The 21,350-nt window shown below is 35.9% G+C and overlaps 2 protein-coding genes and 1 long non-coding RNA gene across 5 annotated transcripts; 2 read left to right on the top strand and 1 right to left on the bottom strand.

Annotated features, from left to right (window-relative positions):
• Positions 1–3,008: 3,008 nt before the first annotated feature.
• On the top strand, positions 3,009–4,860 carry LOC127083363 (zinc transporter 8). The gene is made up of 3 exons (XM_051023674.1): positions 3,009–3,845; positions 3,934–4,083; positions 4,324–4,860. Exons 1-3 carry the CDS (start codon positions 3,222–3,224, stop codon positions 4,627–4,629), a joined length of 1,080 nt encoding a protein of 359 aa, XP_050879631.1. The 5' UTR covers positions 3,009–3,221; the 3' UTR covers positions 4,630–4,860.
• Positions 4,861–5,223: 363 nt separating this feature from the next.
• LOC127083362 (protein MAIN-LIKE 1) lies at positions 5,224–14,143 on the top strand. 3 transcript variants are annotated; one of them, XM_051023670.1, is made up of 4 exons: positions 5,224–5,539; positions 12,393–12,562; positions 12,648–13,322; positions 13,419–14,143. In XM_051023670.1, the coding sequence occupies exons 1-4, from the start codon at positions 5,311–5,313 to the stop codon at positions 14,079–14,081; spliced, it is 1,737 nt and encodes a 578-aa protein (XP_050879627.1). In that variant the 5' UTR covers positions 5,224–5,310; the 3' UTR covers positions 14,082–14,143. The 3 variants fall into 3 exon arrangements, with proteins under 3 accessions (XP_050879627.1, XP_050879630.1, XP_050879628.1); XM_051023673.1 differs by lacking the exon at positions 5,224–5,539 and adding an exon at positions 11,698–11,829; XM_051023671.1 differs by lacking the exon at positions 5,224–5,539 and adding an exon at positions 11,998–12,142.
• A 4,784-nt stretch (positions 14,144–18,927) lies between these two features.
• On the bottom strand, positions 18,928–19,393 carry LOC127088202 (uncharacterized). The gene is made up of 3 exons (XR_007790146.1): positions 19,299–19,393; positions 19,104–19,217; positions 18,928–18,957 (listed from the first exon to the last, which is right to left on the bottom strand). It is a non-coding gene; the product is annotated as an uncharacterized LOC127088202 (long non-coding RNA).
• Between the last annotated feature and the right edge of the window lie 1,957 nt (positions 19,394–21,350).

The following is a 21,350-nucleotide window of genomic DNA, read 5'->3' as shown; positions in this document are numbered from 1 at the left end:
TCATACGTTCTTTTGTGAGTTTGTAACCTCACCTCTTTAACCTTCTCCGCGTCTCCAAACGATTTCTCCAGAATTTTCCATGCTTCTTTTGCTTACTCTGCATCACTAACCTTTTCAAAGTTATCTGCATTAACACATTGGTGGATTATAAAGAGAGCTTTATAATCTTTCTTCTTCAATTCTTTATGTGCAACCTTTTCTTGATCCGTCGCGGCTTCTGCAAGCGTTGCTACTCCTTCCTTCACAAGATCCCAAAGATCTTGATAACAGAACACAATCTTTATCTGCTTGCACCAATTCTCATAATTGTTGTTCTTGAGAATCAGAAGATTTGCTGGAAAATGCCCGTTTGAAATCGATTAAACGGAGCTCTTGATACCAGATGTTAGAAATCGCCAAAAACCTATGGAGAATTTCAATCAATCTTGATGAACAAGATTGTTATCACCCATACAATAGCAATGAAAAGAAAAGAAAGAACAATGGAGAAAGAAAGAATGTAAAGAACGATAAAGGAGAAGAGGAATTAAAATTCTGCAGAGTTTCTCTCTGTCCACAAACTGTGGAAAACTTCTTATTCACTTTGCAACTACAAAATACTGGGAATACAATGTTATGAATACTCTATTCACTTCAGTGCAAAAATAAGGGTTACTCCCTCTATTTATAGATTTAGGTTAACTTGGACCTCAAGGCAAAGTCCAAAACTATAAAAGCCCAAAACTATAAAAACCCAAAATAGCTAACACTAATAAAATAGACATAGGTGGTTCGACACTTCCTTACTCTATCGAGCAACCTGCTTCGACACAAGGAACTACAATTCAACAATAACGGTATTTTCATTCCACAAACAGTACTACGTGTAAAGGTTCCTTCGAGGTTTTCCTCAACAAATACGCATGCCAATGTCATGGGTCACTTTGATTATGTTTTTGAAAAGAAAAAAAACAACAAACTTGTGGTTTAATATAATAAATAATAAAATATAAATTTCTTGCACACTTTTAACAATTTTTTTAAATTTATTCTGAATTTAAATTTATTTTAAAATAATTAAGAATAAAAAATATGTAAACAACTAGAGATAATTAAATATATAAAAAAAATTGATTGGAAACTTGACTATGACTTTGAGCTGTAATTTTTTGTTTATTTATTTACATAAGATTAGGAAGTGTACGTTTCTAAGAAAAAAAATGAGAATAAATTACGTCATTTTGCACACTGAAAAAAAAAAGTTTCGACATAATAGGAATAAGTTTTCTCTTTAGTTACTTAACTTTCTAAACCATTTCAAAAACAGTCTCTTATTATAGCTACACTTTTAGATATGTCGACACTTTTACAATACTATGAGTATAGTTAAACTGCTTTCAGAAAACCCTAACCTTCTCTTATATAGAGAGATTGCATAGTTAAACCACAAACACTACTACGTGGGTGTGCAAAAAAAACCGGTTATCCATAACCAAATTGGTATCCAAATTGATACAGTTTAAAAAAACCAAACCAAATGCTAAATAAAAATTTGGGTATCCATTTTGTTGTCCAAATATAAACCGGTACCCATTATAAAAATTTGGTTTTGTTATTGGTTATCCAAATTTTACTATACGTTAAATTTTTATATTCGTATGTTTTCATGTTTTATCACATTATAAATCAATTTTATATTTTAAATTTTTTTAAATTTTATAAAAAAATTATTTTAAAAATAAAAATCAGATATTTTTTTTCTTTTCACCAAAAATATTATATTTGGACTTTTTTTTTTGAAAAAATTATATTTCATATTTTTTTTCAAATAAAATTATTATTTTTTTCTAAATAAAAAAGATATTTTTTATCAAAAATATTTTGTATTTTTTTCAGAAAAAAAATATTTTTAAAAAAAAATAGATTTTTTTATTTTCAGAATATAATTATTATTTTCAATTATATATATATATATATATATATATATATATATATATATATATTTTTTTTTTCTTTTTTCTGAATATTTGTTATTTTTTTTTTATGTTTTTTAAATTTTAAAAGATTTTTTTTTTTAAAACCTCATAAAATTTGTTTATGAACAATTACGAGAGATTTTAGAAATTTGAACAATTTTTTTGATGAATTATTTATTTTATGAACAATTATGATTTATAGAGATATAATTCATAATTATTTTATTTTACGACCGTTTTTATGTAACACATCATATTTTGGGATTGTTTTCAATCGAGATATTATTTGTGGTGATTAATAAAAGTCAAATTTAAAGTAATTTTTTAAAATAAATATTTTTTTAAAATAAAATAGTTTTATAATTAATGAAAATAAAAAAAGTTAGTTAAAATAAAATAAAATTATTTTTGATATAAAATTGATTTTTTAAAAATATAGTTTTAAAAACTATTTTTTTTTAATAAATTGGTTTTGAAATTGATTTTTTTAAGAAAATAAAAAATTGGTTTTAAAGTATTTTTTTTTGAAAAACCGATTTAAAACCGAACCGATTCACTTATAAACCGATTTCTAAAAAATAAATTGGTTTTATGAAAATGGTTTTAAGAACCAAACCGAATATGATTCAATTTGGTTTGGTTCATGATCCATGCACACCCCTAACTACGTGTAAAGGTTCCTTCGAGATTTTTGAAAAGAAAAAAAACAACAAACTTATGGTTTAATATAATAAATAAAAATTTCTTGCATACTTTTAACAAATTTTTTAAATTTATTCTGAATTTAAATTTATTTTAAAATAATTAAGAATAAAAAATATGTAAACAACTAGAGATAATTAAATATATTAAAAAAATTGATTGGAAACTTGACTATGACTTTGAACTGTAATTTTTTATTTATTTATTTACATAAGATTAGGAAGTGTACATTTCTAAGAAAAAAAATGAGAATAAATTACGTCATTTTGTACACTGAAAAAAAAAAGTTTCAACATAATATGAATAAGTTTTCATCTTTAGTTATTTAACTTTCTAAACCATTTCAAAAACAGTCTTTTATTATAGCTACTCTTTTAAATATGTCGACAGTTATACAACACTGTGAGTATAGTTAACCTACTTCCAGAAAACCCTAACCTTCTCTTATATATAAACCCTAACCTTCTCTTATATATAGAGATTGCATAGTTAAACCACGTTCCCGGCAATAACACACACTCTCAATTTATCAATCTCTCACGGTACTAGTTTCAAATAATTGAAATGGAATTGTACAAGAATATCAAGGTTTTTGCCTTTTCTATCTTGATTTTTCTCGTAATCCCAACCCTAATTGCTGCAGAATGTACATGCGATGAGGAAGATGAAGATAGAAACAAATCCGAAGCTCTTCGTTATAAGATAGCAGCTTTAATATCGATAATGGTGGCAGGTGCAATCGGTGTTTGTATACCCCTTCTTAGCAAAGTTATACCGGCGTTAAGTCCCGAGAAGGATATATTTTTTGTCATCAAAACCTTTGCTGCCGGTGTGATATTATCTACCGCTTTCATACATGTGCTTCCAGATGCTTTTGAAAATCTTACTTCACCTTGTTTAAAGGAACATCCTTGGGGTGATTTTCCGTTCACCGGTTTTGTGGCTATGTGCACGGCTATGGGGACTCTTATGGTGGAGACTTACGCCACTTCTTATTTTCAAAACCAGAATTCTAAGAAGACACCGAAACAAGTCGAGAATCACGAGTCATGCTCAGATGTAGAGAAGCATGCAGGTCATGAAGGACATGTGCATGTTCATACGCATGCTTCACATGGTCATGCACACGGGCAGGTTTCTTCTTCGGATCGATCATCAGAACTTCTTCGTCATAGGATTATATCACAGGTAATAATATACTTCAAATTAATTGATTGATATATGCTTAACTTATAGTTTAAATTGATTGTGATGCATTGTTTTGATTTTGTTATAGGTATTGGAGTTGGGGATTGTTGTTCACTCTCTTATAATAGGAATTTCTCTTGGTACTTCGGAGAGTCCAAAGACCATAAAGCCACTGGTAGCTGCCTTAACTTTTCATCAATTTTTTGAGGGCATGGGACTTGGAAGTTGCATAACTCAGGTACTTATAGTCTTATATCATCTTTTTGGAAAGTGCTTTTATATTCTCTTTACTGCTTCTTTACAACTTCTTCATTTGTAAAAGGATTGCTTTCTGCAAAACATTTACTTTGTTTGACTATGCAGAATAGAAAAACCATTTATTATCAATATTTTACAATAGCTCATTAAAAATTGTTCACACTAACCAAACCTAAAGCTACATTTTTTTGCTGACTTATTGGAAGTGCGATCATTGCAGGCAAATTTCAAGAATCTATCTATTACTGTCATGGGATTGTTCTTTGCTTTGACAACTCCAATTGGAATTGGAATTGGCATAGGGATCAGTAGTGTTTATGACGAGAACAGTCCAACAGCCCTTATAGTTGAAGGAATCTTCAATGCAGCTTCAGCTGGAATCTTGATTTATATGGCACTTGTAGATCTTCTTGCTGCTGATTTTATGAATCCAAGGATGCAAAAGAGTGGTACTCTTCGATTAGGCTGTAATATATCTCTTCTGTTAGGAGCTGGTGCCATGTCTCTTATAGCCAAATGGGCTTAGGTGTTTTTAGAGTTTTTAGTTTAATTTTTCTATTAGGAAACAATTTCTCTTTTTGTAAAATTATATTCTGCTTCATAGCACTGTTTTGGTGTCTTTATAACAAATTCTATAACTTAGCTACACCAACTAATGCATGTGCGGCAGGCGGCTTCTGAACTAAAGAAGTATTGAACATTTGAGACAACAAATTCAAACAATCTAGAATTACATAATAAAGTTCAACTTGCTTCATTTTGAGATATAGGCACTGCAAATCAACTTCAACATCTAATTTGTCATACTTTTGATTTTTAGCTTATTCTAACCCTCACCTAAGTGACATTCGTTTTTCATAACATCCGCATGACACTTCGAATAAATTTCTAATTTAAGTCATATAAATCATGAAAAACAGTATCTTAAATATAAACATATAAAGAGGTTTGGAAATAATTTAGTTAAAAAAAAGTAATTAGAAAACAAAATTGATTCTTACAAATTCTGTGTTAATTGTATTTTAAAAACTGTGCACCTTAATTGAAAGTAAGCAAGAAAAGATTAACGTTGTACATTGACTTGTTGTAATGCAATCATTGTAGGCAAATTTCAAGAATCTATCTATTACTGTCATGGGATTGTTCTTTGCTTTAACAACTCCAGTTGGAATTGGAATTGGAATTGGCATAGGGATCAGTAGTGTTTATGATGAGAACAGTCCAATTGTTCTTTGCTTTAACAACTCCAGTTGGAATTGGAATTGGCATAGGGATCAGTAGTGTTTATGATGAGAACAGTCCAACAGCCCTTATAGTTGAAGGAATCTTCAATGCAGCTTCAGCTGGAATCTTGCTTTATATGGCACTTGTAGATCTTCTTGCTGCTGATTTTATGAATCCAAGGATGCAAAAGAGTGGTACTCTTCGATTAGGCGGTAATATATCTCTTCTATTAGGAGCTGGTGCTATGTCTCTTATAGCTAAATGGGCTTAGGAGTGTTTATAGAAAGAATTATTAGTTTAGTTTATCATTGCATTCCAATATTTTCGTTTAAAGTAGTTAATGATTTCCAGAATTATTAAGATTGATGATTTTTTTGTTTATTTATTTTCATTGATTACCAAAAGAGGAGTTCATATTTTTATCATTGCAATTTCAATTTCAATTAAATTAGTTTAATCGATGTGATATGGTTGGATTTATCTCCCATTTGTCTGAAGGGGATGGCTAGCAATTGCGTGAGTAGTAGTGCTTCCTGCTCATTCGCTGTGATCTCTTCACATGTGGGGTCAAGTTTCCCTTTAGGATCTGCTTCAGTGGAGGAATGTGCCTATATAGTATATGCATTTGCACCTTTTAATTCTACTTTGAAGGTTCTAGGAAGGGGGCCAGAAAGCGATTGGTAATGTCTTTTTTTCTTTCTTGTGGGCAACCCCTTTTGTCCTCTAGAGATGGGAATTGCCACACGTATATGCTTCTTGTGGTAACGGGTTGCTTTCTTCCCCTATTGGTCCTTTGTGGGCCTCTTCAGCCCAAACCAAAGGTATCTTTTGATAGGATGGTTCATCGCATTTTTTTCGTAACTATTTTGGCAAATTTTCGAAACTACCTTTGGAATTCAGAAAATAGAATCTAGACACACCTTAACCACGTCAAATGCAAATAAAATACATGATTGGATATTGAAATCAAGATTCATTCATTGACATCACATGGACTGAACACACATGTAATTTGTTCTAAATGTGTGTCTAGATATTGAAATTCGGATTCATCCTTTGTTATCACGTAAACAGAATACACAAGCAAGTTGTTCTAGAGATTTGTCTAGATATTACATAACACACAGACAATTTATTCCAGGGGTTTAACCAGATCTTGAAATCCATATTCACCACCTGATATCACATACACAACTAATTCAGATATATAATACACTAACTAATTCAGATATATAATCCAAAAGAAGTACTGAGGGATCCAATGACGAAGATGACTGTGATGTTTGCATTATTGAAGACATCAGTCACCCTGCACCTACAAGTCGATCTGCTGAACTCAATAATTCTCTTAATATGTCACAATCTTCTAGATTTGACTATACCAAACCGTATATGGCGGGAGGCACAAAACCAAAGCCACGCGACGAGCAGTACATATTACGAGTTGCATTGCAGGATCTGTCTCAGCCAAAGTCAGAAGTTAGTCCCCCAGATGGGCTGTTGGCAGTTCCTCTTTTACGTCACCAGAGAATTGCTTTATCGCGGATGGTTCAGAAGGAAACATCAAGTTTATACTGTTCTGGAGGAATTCTTGCAGATGATCAGGGTCTTGGGAAAACAGCGTCAACTATTTCTTTAATACTAAAGGAAAGGGCTCCATTGCTCAAGACATGCAAAAGTGCACAAAAAGTGCATTAGAAACCTTGGATTTGGATGATGACCCACTTTCTGAGAATGGTGTAATGAAAAAGGAATCTAACATGTGTCAAGATACATGTAACAGAAATGCAATCACAGGTGTGAATTTGTCGGTGCACACAAAGGGCACGCCATCTGCAGGAACCCTTGTTGTTTGTCCAGCTAGTGTCCTGCGACAGTGGGCTGACGAACTGCATAATAAAGTAACCTGCAAAGCAAATCTCTCTGTGCTTGTGTACCATGGAAGCAGTCGAACCAAAGATCCATATGAGCTTGCCAAGTATGATTTTGTTTTGACTACTTATTCAATTGTTAGCATGGAGGTCCCTAAGCAGCCACTGGTTGACAAAGATGACGTAGAAAAAGAAACTTATGAAGATCATGCTATGCCGAGTAAGAAAAGGAAATGCCCTCCTAGTTCAAAAAGCGGCAAGAAGAAGGCTTTGGACAGCATGATGCTTGAAGATGCTGCACGCCCTCTTGCAAAAGCAGCCTGGTTTAGAGTTGTCCTGGATGAGGCCCAAAGTATAAAGAATCACAGAACTCAAGTTGCAAGGGCCTGTTGGGGTCTTCGAGCTAAGCGCAGATGGTGCTTGTCCGGAACTCCAATCCAGAATTCAATTGATGATCTCTACAGTTACTTTAGATTTCTAAGATATGATCCTTATGCTGTGTACACATCATTCTGTTCAACAATCAAGATTCCTATCAGCAGAAATCCATCAAAAGGGTATAGAAAGCTGCAAACTATCTTAAAGACGATCATGTTACGTCGGACAAAAGGCTCACTTCTTGATGGGGAGCCTATTATATCTTTGCCAACTAAATATGTGGAGTTGAAAAAAGTGGAATTTTCACAGGAGGAACGAGATTTCTATTCCAAGCTAGAGGCCGATTCACGTGCACAGTTTCAAGAATACGCCGATGTTGGTACTGTGAAGCAAAACTATGTCAACATTTTATTGATGCTTTTGCGCCTTAGACAAGCCTGCGACCACCCTCAGCTTGTTAAGCGTTACAATTCTACTACTCTCCGGAAATCTTCAGTTGAGACGGAAAAACAACTATTTCTTTTGAAATGTTTAGAGGCTTCCTTGGCTCTCTGTGGTATCTGTAATGATGCTCCTGAAGATGCTGTTGTTTCAGTATGTGGTCATGTTTTCTATAACCAGTGCATTTGTGAACATCTAACTGGTGAGGACAATCAGTGCCCTGCCACAAACTGCAAAACTCGACTTAGCACGTCTTCAGTGTTTCCCAAAGCCACACTGAACAGTTCTTTATCTGATCAGTCTTGTGATCTTTTGCTTGGTTACTCTGGTTCTGAGGTCGAGGATTCTGAATCTTGTTCTCAGACTAAGCCATATAATTCTTCCAAAACAAAAGCCGCACTTGAGGTGTTGCAGTCATTGTTTAAGCCCCAATGCCGTACTTCCCAAGAAAATTGTGTGTTGAGCACTTCTAAGGAAAGTACTGATTGCAGCTCCACTTCTGCTGACAGTGGAAAATCTTCTAGTGATGTTCCCAAAAAGAAAACTATGTTAATTGAGAAAGGCACTAACAATTTAGCATTCGGGCATCATTCACCTCATTATCCTCAGAATCCAAACCAATCAAACCATGAACTGAAGCATCAAAATCAAATTTGTAACCAGAATCATTTAAGGAAACCTTCTGAAACTTTTACTGAACCCTTGGGGGCAGGATTTGAGAAGGTTGTGGAGAGAGAGGACACTGGTTTAGATGTTGATAACAAGGTTGCTTCAGACATCGGAGAAAACAACATTACATCTAACATTTTGTCTTTGGAACTAGATGCATGGGAAGATTCACTAGTTAAGTTGTTGGATGAAATTGATGAACCATATACATCCTTCAAAGCACCTGCTTTGCGGAAAATCCAAGACAAGAATCAGTCCAGGTTTTCCTTTGCCAGACAAGATGATTCCTTGAATAAGACATCTGTTTTGCAGCAATCTGGGATCCCAAACAATTAAGCCTAATACGGAACTCTCTTTGGCTGCAGAAGAAGGTCTTGGACTTAGCATTGGAGATGATGTCAGCAAACAATCTTCTAGCCGCTGCAATTGATGCCCGGATTTTCCATGAATCAACACAATCAGATAAAGCTCTTTTCAACCGGTTATGCCCTGCAAATAAAGAAGGAAAACTCCTTTAGTCCTACCTGCTGCAGACAATCGATTGGAAACACTTGAAGTGGATGACGACAAATCAGAACCTCAGCTGTCCTTTGCATTCCACTACTCTTGGTGCAACAGATGACAAAATTGAAGTTATACATTGATAGCCTTGAGAAGGAATGTTGATTTTTACTTTGCGAAGTTGAGGGACATTGAGATTCTTGGTCAGACTCCTGGAGTAGAAAACTCGCCGGTTTTTGAAGCAATCCTACAGATTGGCAAATACGTAATTCTGAAGAACAAGAGAAACAGTCGGATGCTCTTCCATCACACGATGATCCATCATTGAATGTTGGGGCTGACTCTACTTCTCAGCAGTTTGCAGGTCTGGAGCAGGAAAATGGTGCTGAAACCATAGTTCAGCAAATAGACCTTTCAGTTGATGGTGCTACTTGTGAGGAAGAGAGAAATGTAGACTTTGGTGGTCAAGATACAGGTGAAGAAAGCCTGCACACTAACGAGCCTACGTCTGTTCAACCACTTTCACTGAACATCATGCCAAATGGTCTTGATTGCACTGTAAATGAAATAAATGTTACTCCCAGTGATAATGTAGCAATACCCCAGGAATTTGTAAACTCATCTATTGAGTCTAGTGCTGATGTACAATACGGAAGGGCTGCTAATGAACTTACTAACAACCAAAATGTGCCAGTTATACCATTGGTTTGCAATGGAACATCTAATGTTTCCGGACAACCTGCTAATCTTGAGTTACCGGACTCTGGTTTGGAGACTCCTAATCCAAATGACCCAACAATAAATGCTAATGTTGATGTTGAGATGGGTGGTGTTGATGCTGAAAGTAATCAGTCTGGGCAACCAACAGTTTTCGAAGACAGGAGGTCCGCTCTTACGGATTCCTTGAAGGTGAAAGAGATTGAAGTTGAGCCACTACTTAATGCAAATGCATTAAAAGCTTTAATCCGGCTTCTACGTTTGGCACAACCCCTGGGAAAAGGCCTTCTGCAGAGACTCTTTTTAAACTTATGTGCACATAGTGTAACAAGGGCCACTTGTGCACATAGTGTAACAAGGGCCACTCTTATTTATCTTTTGCTTGATATGATTAAGCCGGAAACTGAAGTTTCGGTAAGCAGAGCAGTGACATTAAATTCCTAGAGGCTTTATGGTTGTCATTCGAACACAGTATATGGCCGATCTCAATTGTTGGCAGGACTGTCCCAATAAAACAAGGTCACAAATTAAGAATTGTATGGCCAGACAGGTTCTTCGAAAGCAAGAAGAGAAGAGGCCTCGACTTCTGCACAGACCAATACCTTTTGGTAAGCCGTGGAGACTTCCTGGAGCTGACATAACAGATTACTTCAATTTTGGTTTTGATGAAAACACCTGGAAGCAGTACCGTTTGTCTATGATATCCGCACAGGAGCAATTTGATCAACCTGTATCAGAGAGCTTACAATCTCGTTCCTCAAAATGTGAGGTGCCAAAGGGCAGGGCAATACAGGTTGAGGACAGTGTGTTTGAGTGCCAACCGCCCATTCATGTGAGGCGTCAACATGATATAGATTTTGATGTTGTTATACAGATCAAGGTGCAGGGATCCCCTGGCAACGATTCTGGTTCGGTCAAAAGCAACATACACGGTTTATTTGGAGTGGGGGAATTAATTTCAGGAAAAAATAGAAATAAAAGCAATTCTTCCAGTGGAAGTGATGTTCTATCTGATCAGCGGCTAGCAAATGCTAAAAAAATCAGAAGAGTCGTCTGGTCAAGAAAGAAATGAGATGATTCCTGATGTGGTTAAAGTTCAGCATCCAGATGAAGAGGACCGAGATTCCGAAGATGGTAAATTGCTGGAGGAAGAAATAAAAACGGAGAGAGTTGGCATTGACACATGTAGTGCAGATCCATGCTGGAGCGAACCAGAATTATCACTTGGTGATCAAGAACTTAGTCTGACTTCCTATTCTGACAGTGATTCTGAGGGAACCGAAGATAGTCTACATGTTTATAATGAACGAAATCACAGCCCTCTAAGAAGTCATTTGGTGAATTCTGATACCAGCTTAAAGGAGTCTTTGTCACTTTATGATAAAACCTCAAAGAACATCAGTGTCAACAGAAAACCAGTAGATATATCTTATTATTCAAGAAATAGAGGGCAGTGACCTTCCTCTAAAGAGATATCCACTAGTATCCATGTCCTCTGTGCAGATACTTACAGTGCCAACTCTTACCCCACATCTTGTGAAGGAAATCAACCTACTGAACATGCTGTTTGGAAAATATTTTCATTTCTTGTGCTGAAATCCATGCTGGAATGTGGCAACTACAGTTGATGCTGCGGAAACAAGTGCCATTAAGATTGCGTGCTCAGTAACAATCTCAAACATCAAATGCTTTGTTGGCAACGGACCAAAGTCAAGCTAACGGAGCTCCTCCGCATGCCGGCCAACTCAGTCTTGTGAAGATGCCCATCACAAGCTCGTAATGCAGAGTACAATCCCAAGCGTTTTGCTGCTGTCATTATGAGAATCAGAGAACAGAAAACGACCTCAATCCACATCGAAGCTACTGCGACACAAACACAAAAATCAGTCCACTTCCAAAAAAAAGAGGAGAAAGCACATATTCAAGTGAGTTACAGTGGTGAATTATTTTCTTACCAACAGTGAAGTTTTGGAAATGAAGAAAATTGAGAAGGGGACCACAAGCTGAATATGGACAAAAACTTCTCAAACTCCGTACAGACACTTCAAAGAGAAGAAAATTTTACCCTATACCCCTACAATTATACCCATACCCCTACATTTAAATTTTTTTGACCAAAATACCCTCATATAAATAGGGTATATTTTCCATTTCAAAATTTTTTTACCATTTTCGTTGAAGACTTCCGGAGAAGAAAATTTTTTGGCGTTTTTGCATTGTATACCGGAACACTTAAGAGTAAGTCTTCCGGTTTGAAAAGTGTATACCGGAACACTTCTCTTAAGTGTTCCGGTTTGTTGTTTTTATGGACACTGAACCGGAAGTCTTCTAGAAAGTCTTCCGGTTTGTATACTTGTATACCGGAACACTTTCTTCAAGACTTCCGGTTTGATGATGTGTACCGGAACTCTTCTTTGAAGTGTTCCGGTACGTAATTTTTTTTTTTTTTTTTTTTTTTTAATTATTTTTTTTAATATTATTTTTGCAGTGGTTCGAAGAAGAGGTGCAGATGGCCGGATTCCAGTCCGCACGTTAGACCGGGGTGCATCTTCATCTGCAGCTGCAGCTGAGCCGACTGGATATCCAGGAGGGCCGTACGATACATCTCTTTTGGTGAAGTACGAGCATCATGTTGCTCGACATATATGGTTCGGTGAGGTAAGTAAACGGACTATATTTGAAAATGAATAATAGTTGAATATTTTATAATTTGTTTTCTAATATGTGTTTTAATTGTTTTTAGGAAAGAGGACCAAAGAAAGAGTTGAAGGTTGCCGGACATGGCCTGAAGTTGAATTCTAGGGTTCCATTGGCTCTTCCACCACAGATGGAGAGTTGGGTATCTAGATCCGGTTTAGCTTCACTGCAGAGAACGAGTCTGAACAAGATAGACACAAATCTTGTCTCTGCATTTGTGGAAAGATGGCATCTAGAGACATCTTCATTTCACATGCCGTTTGGTGAAATGAGCATTACTTTAGATGATGTCGCATGTCTACTTCACTTGCCCATTAGGGGTATCTTTTGGAGTCCTCAGGATGTGACTGAAGAGCTAGCTGTTGAACTTGCTGTTGACTACCTAGGAGTGTCACAGAGTCAGGCACAGTCACATGTTCGGAGCTGCAGGGGGTCGTATTACAAGTTGGAGTGGTTATATGATATATTCGTACATCATAGGGCTGCTTCCAGCTGGGCATATGCGACTAGAGCATATCTATTGATGTTGGTGGGTTCCACCATATTTGCTGATAAGACCTTTACACTTGTAGAGGCACGATACCTCCTCCTGTTTAGGGACTTGGATGGATGTTCAGGATATAGTTGGGGAGCAGCTGCACTAGTTACCCTCTACCGATATCTTGGAGATGCGTCCATGTACAGTTGCAAACAGCTAGGTGGATATCCTACTCTCCTACAGGTATATAATTTAATTTTGTTAATTAAGTGTTGGATTCATTTTATAAAATATTGTAACTTAATTTGTTTTATTTATTATGTTTTTATTTTGTAACAGTGTTGGATTCACGAGTATTTTCCAACTGTTGGAAAAAGAGGGGAGAATTGGAATCCTGCTGGAAACTGTGGTCTTCCCCGAGCGATGAGATGGTCGTATAGACAGGGAGTCCTGAAGGTCGATGATTTACGACCTATTTTGGACGAGCTGACACCTACCGACGTCATCTGGCGACCATTTGAGGATCATAGAGCATGGCGTGTATTTGATGAGATATGTCTTTACAGGGACTGTTTGAAGTGGGGTGAAACAGTTGTTCCATACTTGCCTGATAGATGTTTACGTCAGTTCGGGTATAGGCAGTATGTTCCATCCCCACCTCTGGATTGTATGATGGCGACGGATATTGATGTTGATTGGATCAGTTACCATCAGAGTGTTGTCGATGTGATCGGTTCATCTTCCGTGGCCACCACTCCATCTGAGGTAGTAGACGGTTATCTGGAGTGGTATTATCGCGTTTCCCATCCACGGTTGGTCCCTCCCCATCGTGACGCTCCTAGAGAGGTACCCGTTCCTGTATATGACGTCGGCCCATCTGATCCTGATTGGGCTCGTGTATCTACATTGATTCGTCGCTATCTGAGACAGGTTAATGCTGAAGAGGAAGATCCACAGTTTTCTGATTTATTTGAAGCTTTGCATATTTCTCGTTCACATTGATTATATGTATTAAGCTTTGAATATAATAGACATAATAATATAGATTTCATGTTTTGATTACATATTTATGTTTTGATTACATAATCATGCTAATACAGGTGTAAGTAATTGCCAATGTTGCATACGTCCTGCAAATCCTAGCATCCAAGTAGTTGCTATATGAGAACGAAATTTCTTCCAATCTAATGTGACCGGTGGCAATGGAAACCCCTCTTTCATGTTAACCTGATAAAGTAAAATAATTAAAAGATTAAGTCATATAACATAAAATATTAACTGGAATAATTAAAATATTTAGACATATAAATACATACCTGAACCCAATGATTCTGGTTAACAAAACCAATGCAATAAATAGAGACATTTGGTGAATGTGAACTTGTCATCGGAAAGAAAGTGATGCACGGATTGCCTAAACAAACAAGTACAACATTATAACGATTCGCTATCAAGTAACCCATATCTGGTAGACTCATCCATTTTTCAGGTGGCTGTGAACCAAACGATTCTATCATCAAAGATTCTCTCACAGCTGACAACCGATTAGAAAATAACTTGTCATACAAAGTTGACCTATCCTTGTCTATTAATTCCAACCCCAACTCTCTGCGAACCATTGACCAACCATCCTCACCATATCCATGCAATGATGCAATGACTCTAAATCCACAATTACCATCTGATTCAACATTAACTACATCTTCAATGTATGACCTAATATGATTAGGAAATTGAACAATGAATTGTGGTTGCTTCTTTGATAATTTGATCTTCTTCGAAGTCTGTGATGGTTGAGATTGCCTTTGTGAAGATTGAGATGCCTTATCAACATACTCATGATACGAAGGGTCCCTATAAACATCATAATCTGCTGGTTTTTTCCCTTTCTTCTTCACTCCTCCTTTGGTTTTTATTTTCTCAGGTGGTGGACACAATGTTGTCATTGTTGGGTATGCTAGTTCACATACCCTACTCCTTAATGCCCTTTTCCCAACAACATCTAATGACCTAAATCGTCTCCACAACTCATCCATTGCAGCTGTCATATCCACCTCTGATCCATCATCTTCACCTATCTCTAACTCAACTTCCATAGTTAGTTTCCTCCAATGAACATGAACAGCATCAATGGGTATCAGTATACCACCTACTCTGTATCTTCCTAACTCACAAGCACAAGGTAACCCATAAGATGTTCTAAGAGTACAACCACATATTTGCCTGTTAGTTCCAACATAATCAACTCTCAATAACTCTTCAGCAATACGTCTCAAAGAAGCTCGAGATACGGAACCACGCAAATAACCATAAAAGGGACTTACGTGCGCGTTCTCAACTTCGTAAAAACTCTTTTGAAATGAAGCTCTAATGTTTCCCAGTTGTAACCTCAAGTTGTTATTCATGGCTTCCCAACATTTGACCATGTCACCTATACTGTTTCCTAACATCTGCTTTAACTTCCAATGAGCAGATTCAACCCTAAAAATATCAGATATAAAAAATACCATTAGATATTGAAAATATCAAGTATTAAAAATATCAGATATTGAAAATAACACATAAAAAAACATAAAAAAAATATCAAATATAAAATTATAAGACGTACCGATTAGTCGTTGTGTTACCCAAATGTAGGACTCGATTAATCCATGCTCCAACAAATCTATGCCTATGTGGAGTCAACCATGTGTCTTTCACATAATTAATAAATCCACTATAATCAACACATGCTTGCTCAAGTTGATGCAACCGCTGAACATACTCAACCTCATCACTAGCCCAGACAACTTCCATCCATAATGTGTCTATCGTCTTTTGCAGGTCATTCACCACATGTTGTTTGCATTTGGCACCAACGTTTTTGTTAATGTGAAATCTACATAGCAAATTAATCGAGTTGGGAAACACAACTTCAATTGCTTTCATCAAAGCAAGATCTCTATCTGTCAAAATCACTTGTGGACACATGTCTTTCTTCACAAACAACTCTTTTAATTTCTCCAATACCCAGCAAAAATTCTCTGTTTGCTCAGACTCCATATATGCAAATCCAACAGCAAAAGTCAACTCAGTCGATGTCATGCCAACAATTTCAAACAAAGGTTGTCTATATTTGTTTGTCTTGTAGGTGCTATCCATAACTAACACAATCGGAAATATATTCAACAACTTCACTGAATCAGGATGTGCCCAAAATATCTCTCTCACCACTTCCGAGTCATCCTTTTTTCTACTCCAATACACATATCCTGCATCCTCAATAAGCTTAAACAGATGTTGTATCTCACTCCTTGGACCTCTTATCTCTTTTTCTATCACACTCTTATGCTTGTATACTTGCGTAATACGAGTGACATTCTCAGGAAACTTGTCTTGCAAGGAAAGCAAAATGTTTCTAGGTGCTACATGTCTCTTCGCCAAATCAGCGACATGTTGCTTCTCATCTGTGGTCAACCTACCAATAAACGAATGACCTTCTAATCTATCAGGTAAACCATGATTATGTAACCCACATTTTACATCAATCTTCCAACCAGATCCATCTTTCGTCGGAGTCGACCTGATTTTAAATGGACATCCACATTTCTTGGACGCACTTTGGGTACCACTATCACTAATCTTGTGTTTCCCACCTTTATCACAGCCAAATATTATTTTGTTACTTCTCCCTCTCTTCCCCGTTTCAGTATCTGAACGACTGATAATAACAGTTACTTTATTGTCGATTCCAACCTCTTTAATCCATCTGATAACCTCTTCTCGTGTACCAAATCTTTCCGTCGTCATAAACGCATCAGTAATATCTACACATATTTTGGGAAGATTTTCCATTTCTGTAAAAAAAAAAAAAAAAAAAAAAAAAAAAAAAATTAAAAAAAAAAAAAAAAATTTTAAAAAAAAAACGTACCGGAAGACTTAAAGAAAGACTTCCGGTACACAAAAAAAGCAAACCGGAACACTTCTCCAAAGAGTTCCGGTATGCAAATTTTTTTTGAAATTTTTTTATGTGAACCGGAACTCTTTCCTTAAGTGTTCCGGTTTGCTTTTTTTGTGTTCCGGAAGTCTTCCCAAAAGTCTTCCGGTTTGAAAAATACATACCGGAAGTCTTCTCCAAAGAGTTCCGGTGCGAGGGGTGTGAAAGTGTAATTTTTGTAATTTTCAAATGAATGGTAAAAATGAAATGGTAAATTGGTTAAAACCAATTAAGGGTAAAATGGGAATTTTTAAAATTTTGTAGGGGTATGGGATTAATTGTAGGGGTACAAGGTAAAATTTTCCAAAGAGAAGAGAGGAGATGAGTCATATATAGGGTTGGACAACGGGCCGGGTTGGGCGGGTTCGGGCCCAAAACCACCACCCAAACCGCGGGTAGCTTTTAAAGATCCATTTCCACCCAAATTTAAATACGGTTTTAACGGGTTCGGTTTAGACGGATTTCGGGTTAATACATACGGGTATTTCGGGTTAATAGACTAATCCAATATTTAATCCCAAAAATATTTTTAAATTATTTCTTAAAAAATTCTTTAAATTTTATTTTACCAATGGATATAAGCTAATCTAAAAATTCAATAATTATTCACATGACCAATGGATATAAACTATCAATGTCTAGTTTAGATGATTAAATATAATATAAATCCAAATTAATACAACATTGAAATATTTTTGTTATGAGTAAATGTTATCAAATACATAAGTTGGTATTGTCATATGTAAATGCTAATTTTTGACAGGGTGTTTGACAAACATTATCATTTCCAAGAACCTTCACACAAGTTGTTGCCAAATCCTGTCAAAATTAAACTACATTTTAGTCACACTAAAAGAAACCACATAACCACATAAACAGAAACATGAAATGGACCACAAAATCTGAACCTGTTAAACCACATAACCACATAAGAGAAATTGAAATGGACCACAAAATCTGAACCTGTTAAACAAAAATCAAATAAATATATTAGGACCACTATTAAACAAACATGAAACAAAACAGGGACCACTATTAAATAATAAAGTTTAAATAACTTACTTAAATAGAACCAAGAATCACAGCTATATGATAAACACTTATGCTATAAGCTGCAGATTATGTTGCTTATCCAAACAGGATCATATTCCAAAACTCAGACTTACTCTAACTACTGGAATGGTTGCTTATCCAACTACTGGAATCCAAATTATGTTACTTAAATATTACCACGCTCTCTCTTCAGTAAATATATACAACTACAAATTACCAGTCCAAAATGATGGTTACAGTAACTTTACACTTCCCTTTCATTTTGCTGTCAACAACTTACTCTAACTAGTAACTACCGTGTATTTTGGGCACACGTCAAAATATCTTATCATCAATTGAAAGTGACCATTAACTAAAGTTTTGAAAGTAACATAAGCTGCAGATTATGTTGTTTATCCAAACAGGGCCATATCCAAGGATGAGTTCCAGAGCCTCACTTTTTTATGCAAACCTGAAATTGAATCCATGGGCTGTATAACAACTGGAATTCTGCGATTGCGTAAGCTAGAATGTTCTGTTGGCCAGTCTGTAATGGATCAGCTAGGCAATCTGGGTATGGCATAAGTTTTTAATGTATGCAATACTTCATATTGACCTATTAAAATGATAACTACAATAAGCCTAAAAACAAGAATGTTAAATCATAACCCTTACCTTACCTTGCATTTGCTGCAGCCCAAGTTGTTCCTGCACGGCCTCTATTGCTGCTCATTTACCAAGTTGATCCTGGCTATATGGCATATGTTGCTGCTCATTTACCAAGATGTTGCAAAATGTATCAATTGATCCTGGCTATATAGCGTATCGTCACAGTTTTACCAAGTTGTTCCTGCATGGCCTCAAAATGTTCTATTGACACAATTAGCAATACTTCATATAACTAATGGACAACTGACCATGACATTACCAACTTCAACTCATAATTAATTAGTAGTAAATCCAACTAAAAAATCACTAATGATAATTAATACAATAATATATTGTTTGATGCATACCAAAATTTGGCTAGCTTGAATATCTTCAAAATCCACAGGACAAAATATATATTGTTTGACCATTGAGTAGTCACAAAATATAAGTCACATATGACTTCAAAAAACATAGTTGAACTGAAAAATTAAACAAGAAAAATATTAAGCTTTAAAAAGGAATAAAGTAATAAATAAATCAAATTAATAAAGTAAATATACCTCCATATTTTTCAAGCACAACCAGAAGGTTGTGGCTGAGACGGTAAAGATCCTCTTCTTGTTGTAGAAGAAATTTCTTCAAATTCTAAAATAATGAAATAATTTTTTTTTTAGAAATATATAACAATTATGAAATAAAGATATAAAATTTTTAAAAATAATTTTACCTGCTATAATATCTTCAGAAAGCTCAAAATCTTCCATGAGGTTCAAGTCTTTGAAATAGGTAAAAGACGACTTTAACTAATTCTGGGTGCAAATTAATGCCTCTGCCATTTCAGGTTTTAGGGAGCTCCTATAAGTTTCTAAGACTCTCCCTCCCATACTAAAGGCACTTTCTGATGCAACTGTAGACACTGGTGTGGCAAAAATATCTTTAGCTATTGTAGATAAAATAGGATATTGTGTTGAATTGTGTTTCCACCACACAAGAAGGTCAAATTTAGGATCCCTTTTGACACACTTACTAGAGTAAAACCCCTCAAGCTCATTTTGTTGATCAATCGAGTCTTGTTCCTCTAAATGTTGCTCAAAAGCATCGGCTCTAGCCATTAGTGAAGGACGGCCAGCTGTTGTTTCATCATTGGAAACATTGTTTTCACCACTACCAAGAGGTTGCCTATTATGATTTTGGTCATAAGCTTGCTTATGTCAATCATATAATTTTTGTAAGCTCTCTTTTATAGATTTGATCAACCCGGTAGCAAACACAGATCCGACTCCATACATATCCTTAAAAGTCCACTCAATATAACTCAACTTGTATCTTGGATCCAAAATAATTTCAAAATAAATCAACTTGTTCATCTTAGTAGCACACCCCCAATATATATTATACTTTTCCATCATGTCCCCACCCACACTTGCAAAAACACCATTCAAGTTCATAGTAGCTTGCTTCAGCTCACAATAGATCGCAGACACTTGGTGAAAAGCACTATGCAAACTCACACTTTGAGAGGTGGAAAAAACATTAGTTGCTTCATATAATAACTTCAAAAAAGAGATAAAAGCTCTAACAATGTCCCAATCATCACTACTAGGAGGACTACCTTTTCCAAATAACTCCCTATAGCTCGACTCTTCATACTCAAGCTTATCAAAAGCAGCTTGAAACTTCTCTGCAGCCTCAAGCATCAAATATGTCGCGTTCCAACGAGTTGAAACATCGAGACATACTAGTTTTTTACAAGTTATTCCAGCAAATTCAATGCACTCTTTAAACTTGGCTGCCCTATGAGGTGAGGACTTGACAAATCTAACAGCATCCCTAACACTAGTAATAGACAAATGCTTATCTTTCAAACCCTCATTTACCACCAAATTCAATATGTGAGCAGCGCACCTCATATGAAAATATTTTCCAACCCCCATCATCCCATTCATAGTTGATATTTTTCTATGCAAATATGTTACAGCTACATCATTTGAAGTTGCATTATCAACAGTTATGGTAGACACATTCCTAATTCCCCAATCCCTTAACACCTCTTCAATCTTCCTACCTACCGTATCACCCTTGTGGTTTGGAATAACTGTGAAGCTTATAATTCTCTTTTGATAGTTCCATTCGTTATCCACAAAGTGTGCCGTAAGGGTTAAGTAGTTTTGATTTTGGATAGAAGTCCAACAATCAGTAGTAAGTGCTACTCTATTGCAGTCAGACTTAAAGAAGGCTTTTAGTTTTTGTTTCTCATCCAAGTGTAACTGAAAACAGTCTCTAGCTACTGTACGCCTAGATGGGAGAGTAAACTGGGGCTGCATTACTTTAGAATAGTACTTAAAACCTTCCCCCTCAACTGCACTAAATGGTTGTTCATCTAGAACCACAAAAATTGACAAAGCTTTTCTACAAGCTTGCTTGTCAAATTTGGAGCTAACATGACCCAGACTAGATCCTTCTGCAGAGGGGTATGTCAGAATAGTTTGGGTGGGATCAGTGGTTCTAGGCTTCTTTGCACATTTTAGAATGTGATGGTTCATGTTGGTGGTGCCATGAGTCCTAGGGTCACATAGGTATTTTTTGTGGCAGTGTTTACAAGCTGCAGTTGG

The sequence above is a fragment of the Lathyrus oleraceus genome, chromosome 5 (genome assembly GCF_024323335.1).
Source record: "Lathyrus oleraceus cultivar Zhongwan6 chromosome 5, CAAS_Psat_ZW6_1.0, whole genome shotgun sequence".
Classification (NCBI taxonomy): domain Eukaryota; kingdom Viridiplantae; phylum Streptophyta; class Magnoliopsida; order Fabales; family Fabaceae; genus Lathyrus; species Lathyrus oleraceus.
Note: the sequence above shows the minus strand (reverse complement) of the source record. Positions and strands in the feature narration are given on the sequence as shown.

What these genes read in the sequence shown, in the direction of transcription:
- LOC127083363 (XM_051023674.1), top strand. Translation starts at nt 3,222, where the DNA reads ATGGAATTGTACAAGAATATCAAGGTTTTTGCCTTTTCTATCTTGATT. An exon ending in GTCATAGGATTATATCACAG is followed by an intron (nt 3,846 to 3,933) that starts GTAATAATATAC and finishes ATTTTGTTATAG; the next exon opens with GTATTGGAGTTGGGGATTGT. An exon ending in TTGGAAGTTGCATAACTCAG is followed by an intron (nt 4,084 to 4,323) that starts GTACTTATAGTC and finishes CGATCATTGCAG; the next exon opens with GCAAATTTCAAGAATCTATC.
- LOC127083362 (XM_051023670.1), top strand. Translation starts at nt 5,311, where the DNA reads ATGATGAGAACAGTCCAATTGTTCTTTGCTTTAACAACTCCAGTTGGA. An exon ending in GACATATATGGTTCGGTGAG is followed by an intron (nt 12,563 to 12,647) that starts GTAAGTAAACGG and finishes AATTGTTTTTAG; the next exon opens with GAAAGAGGACCAAAGAAAGA. An exon ending in GATATCCTACTCTCCTACAG is followed by an intron (nt 13,323 to 13,418) that starts GTATATAATTTA and finishes ATTTTGTAACAG; the next exon opens with TGTTGGATTCACGAGTATTT.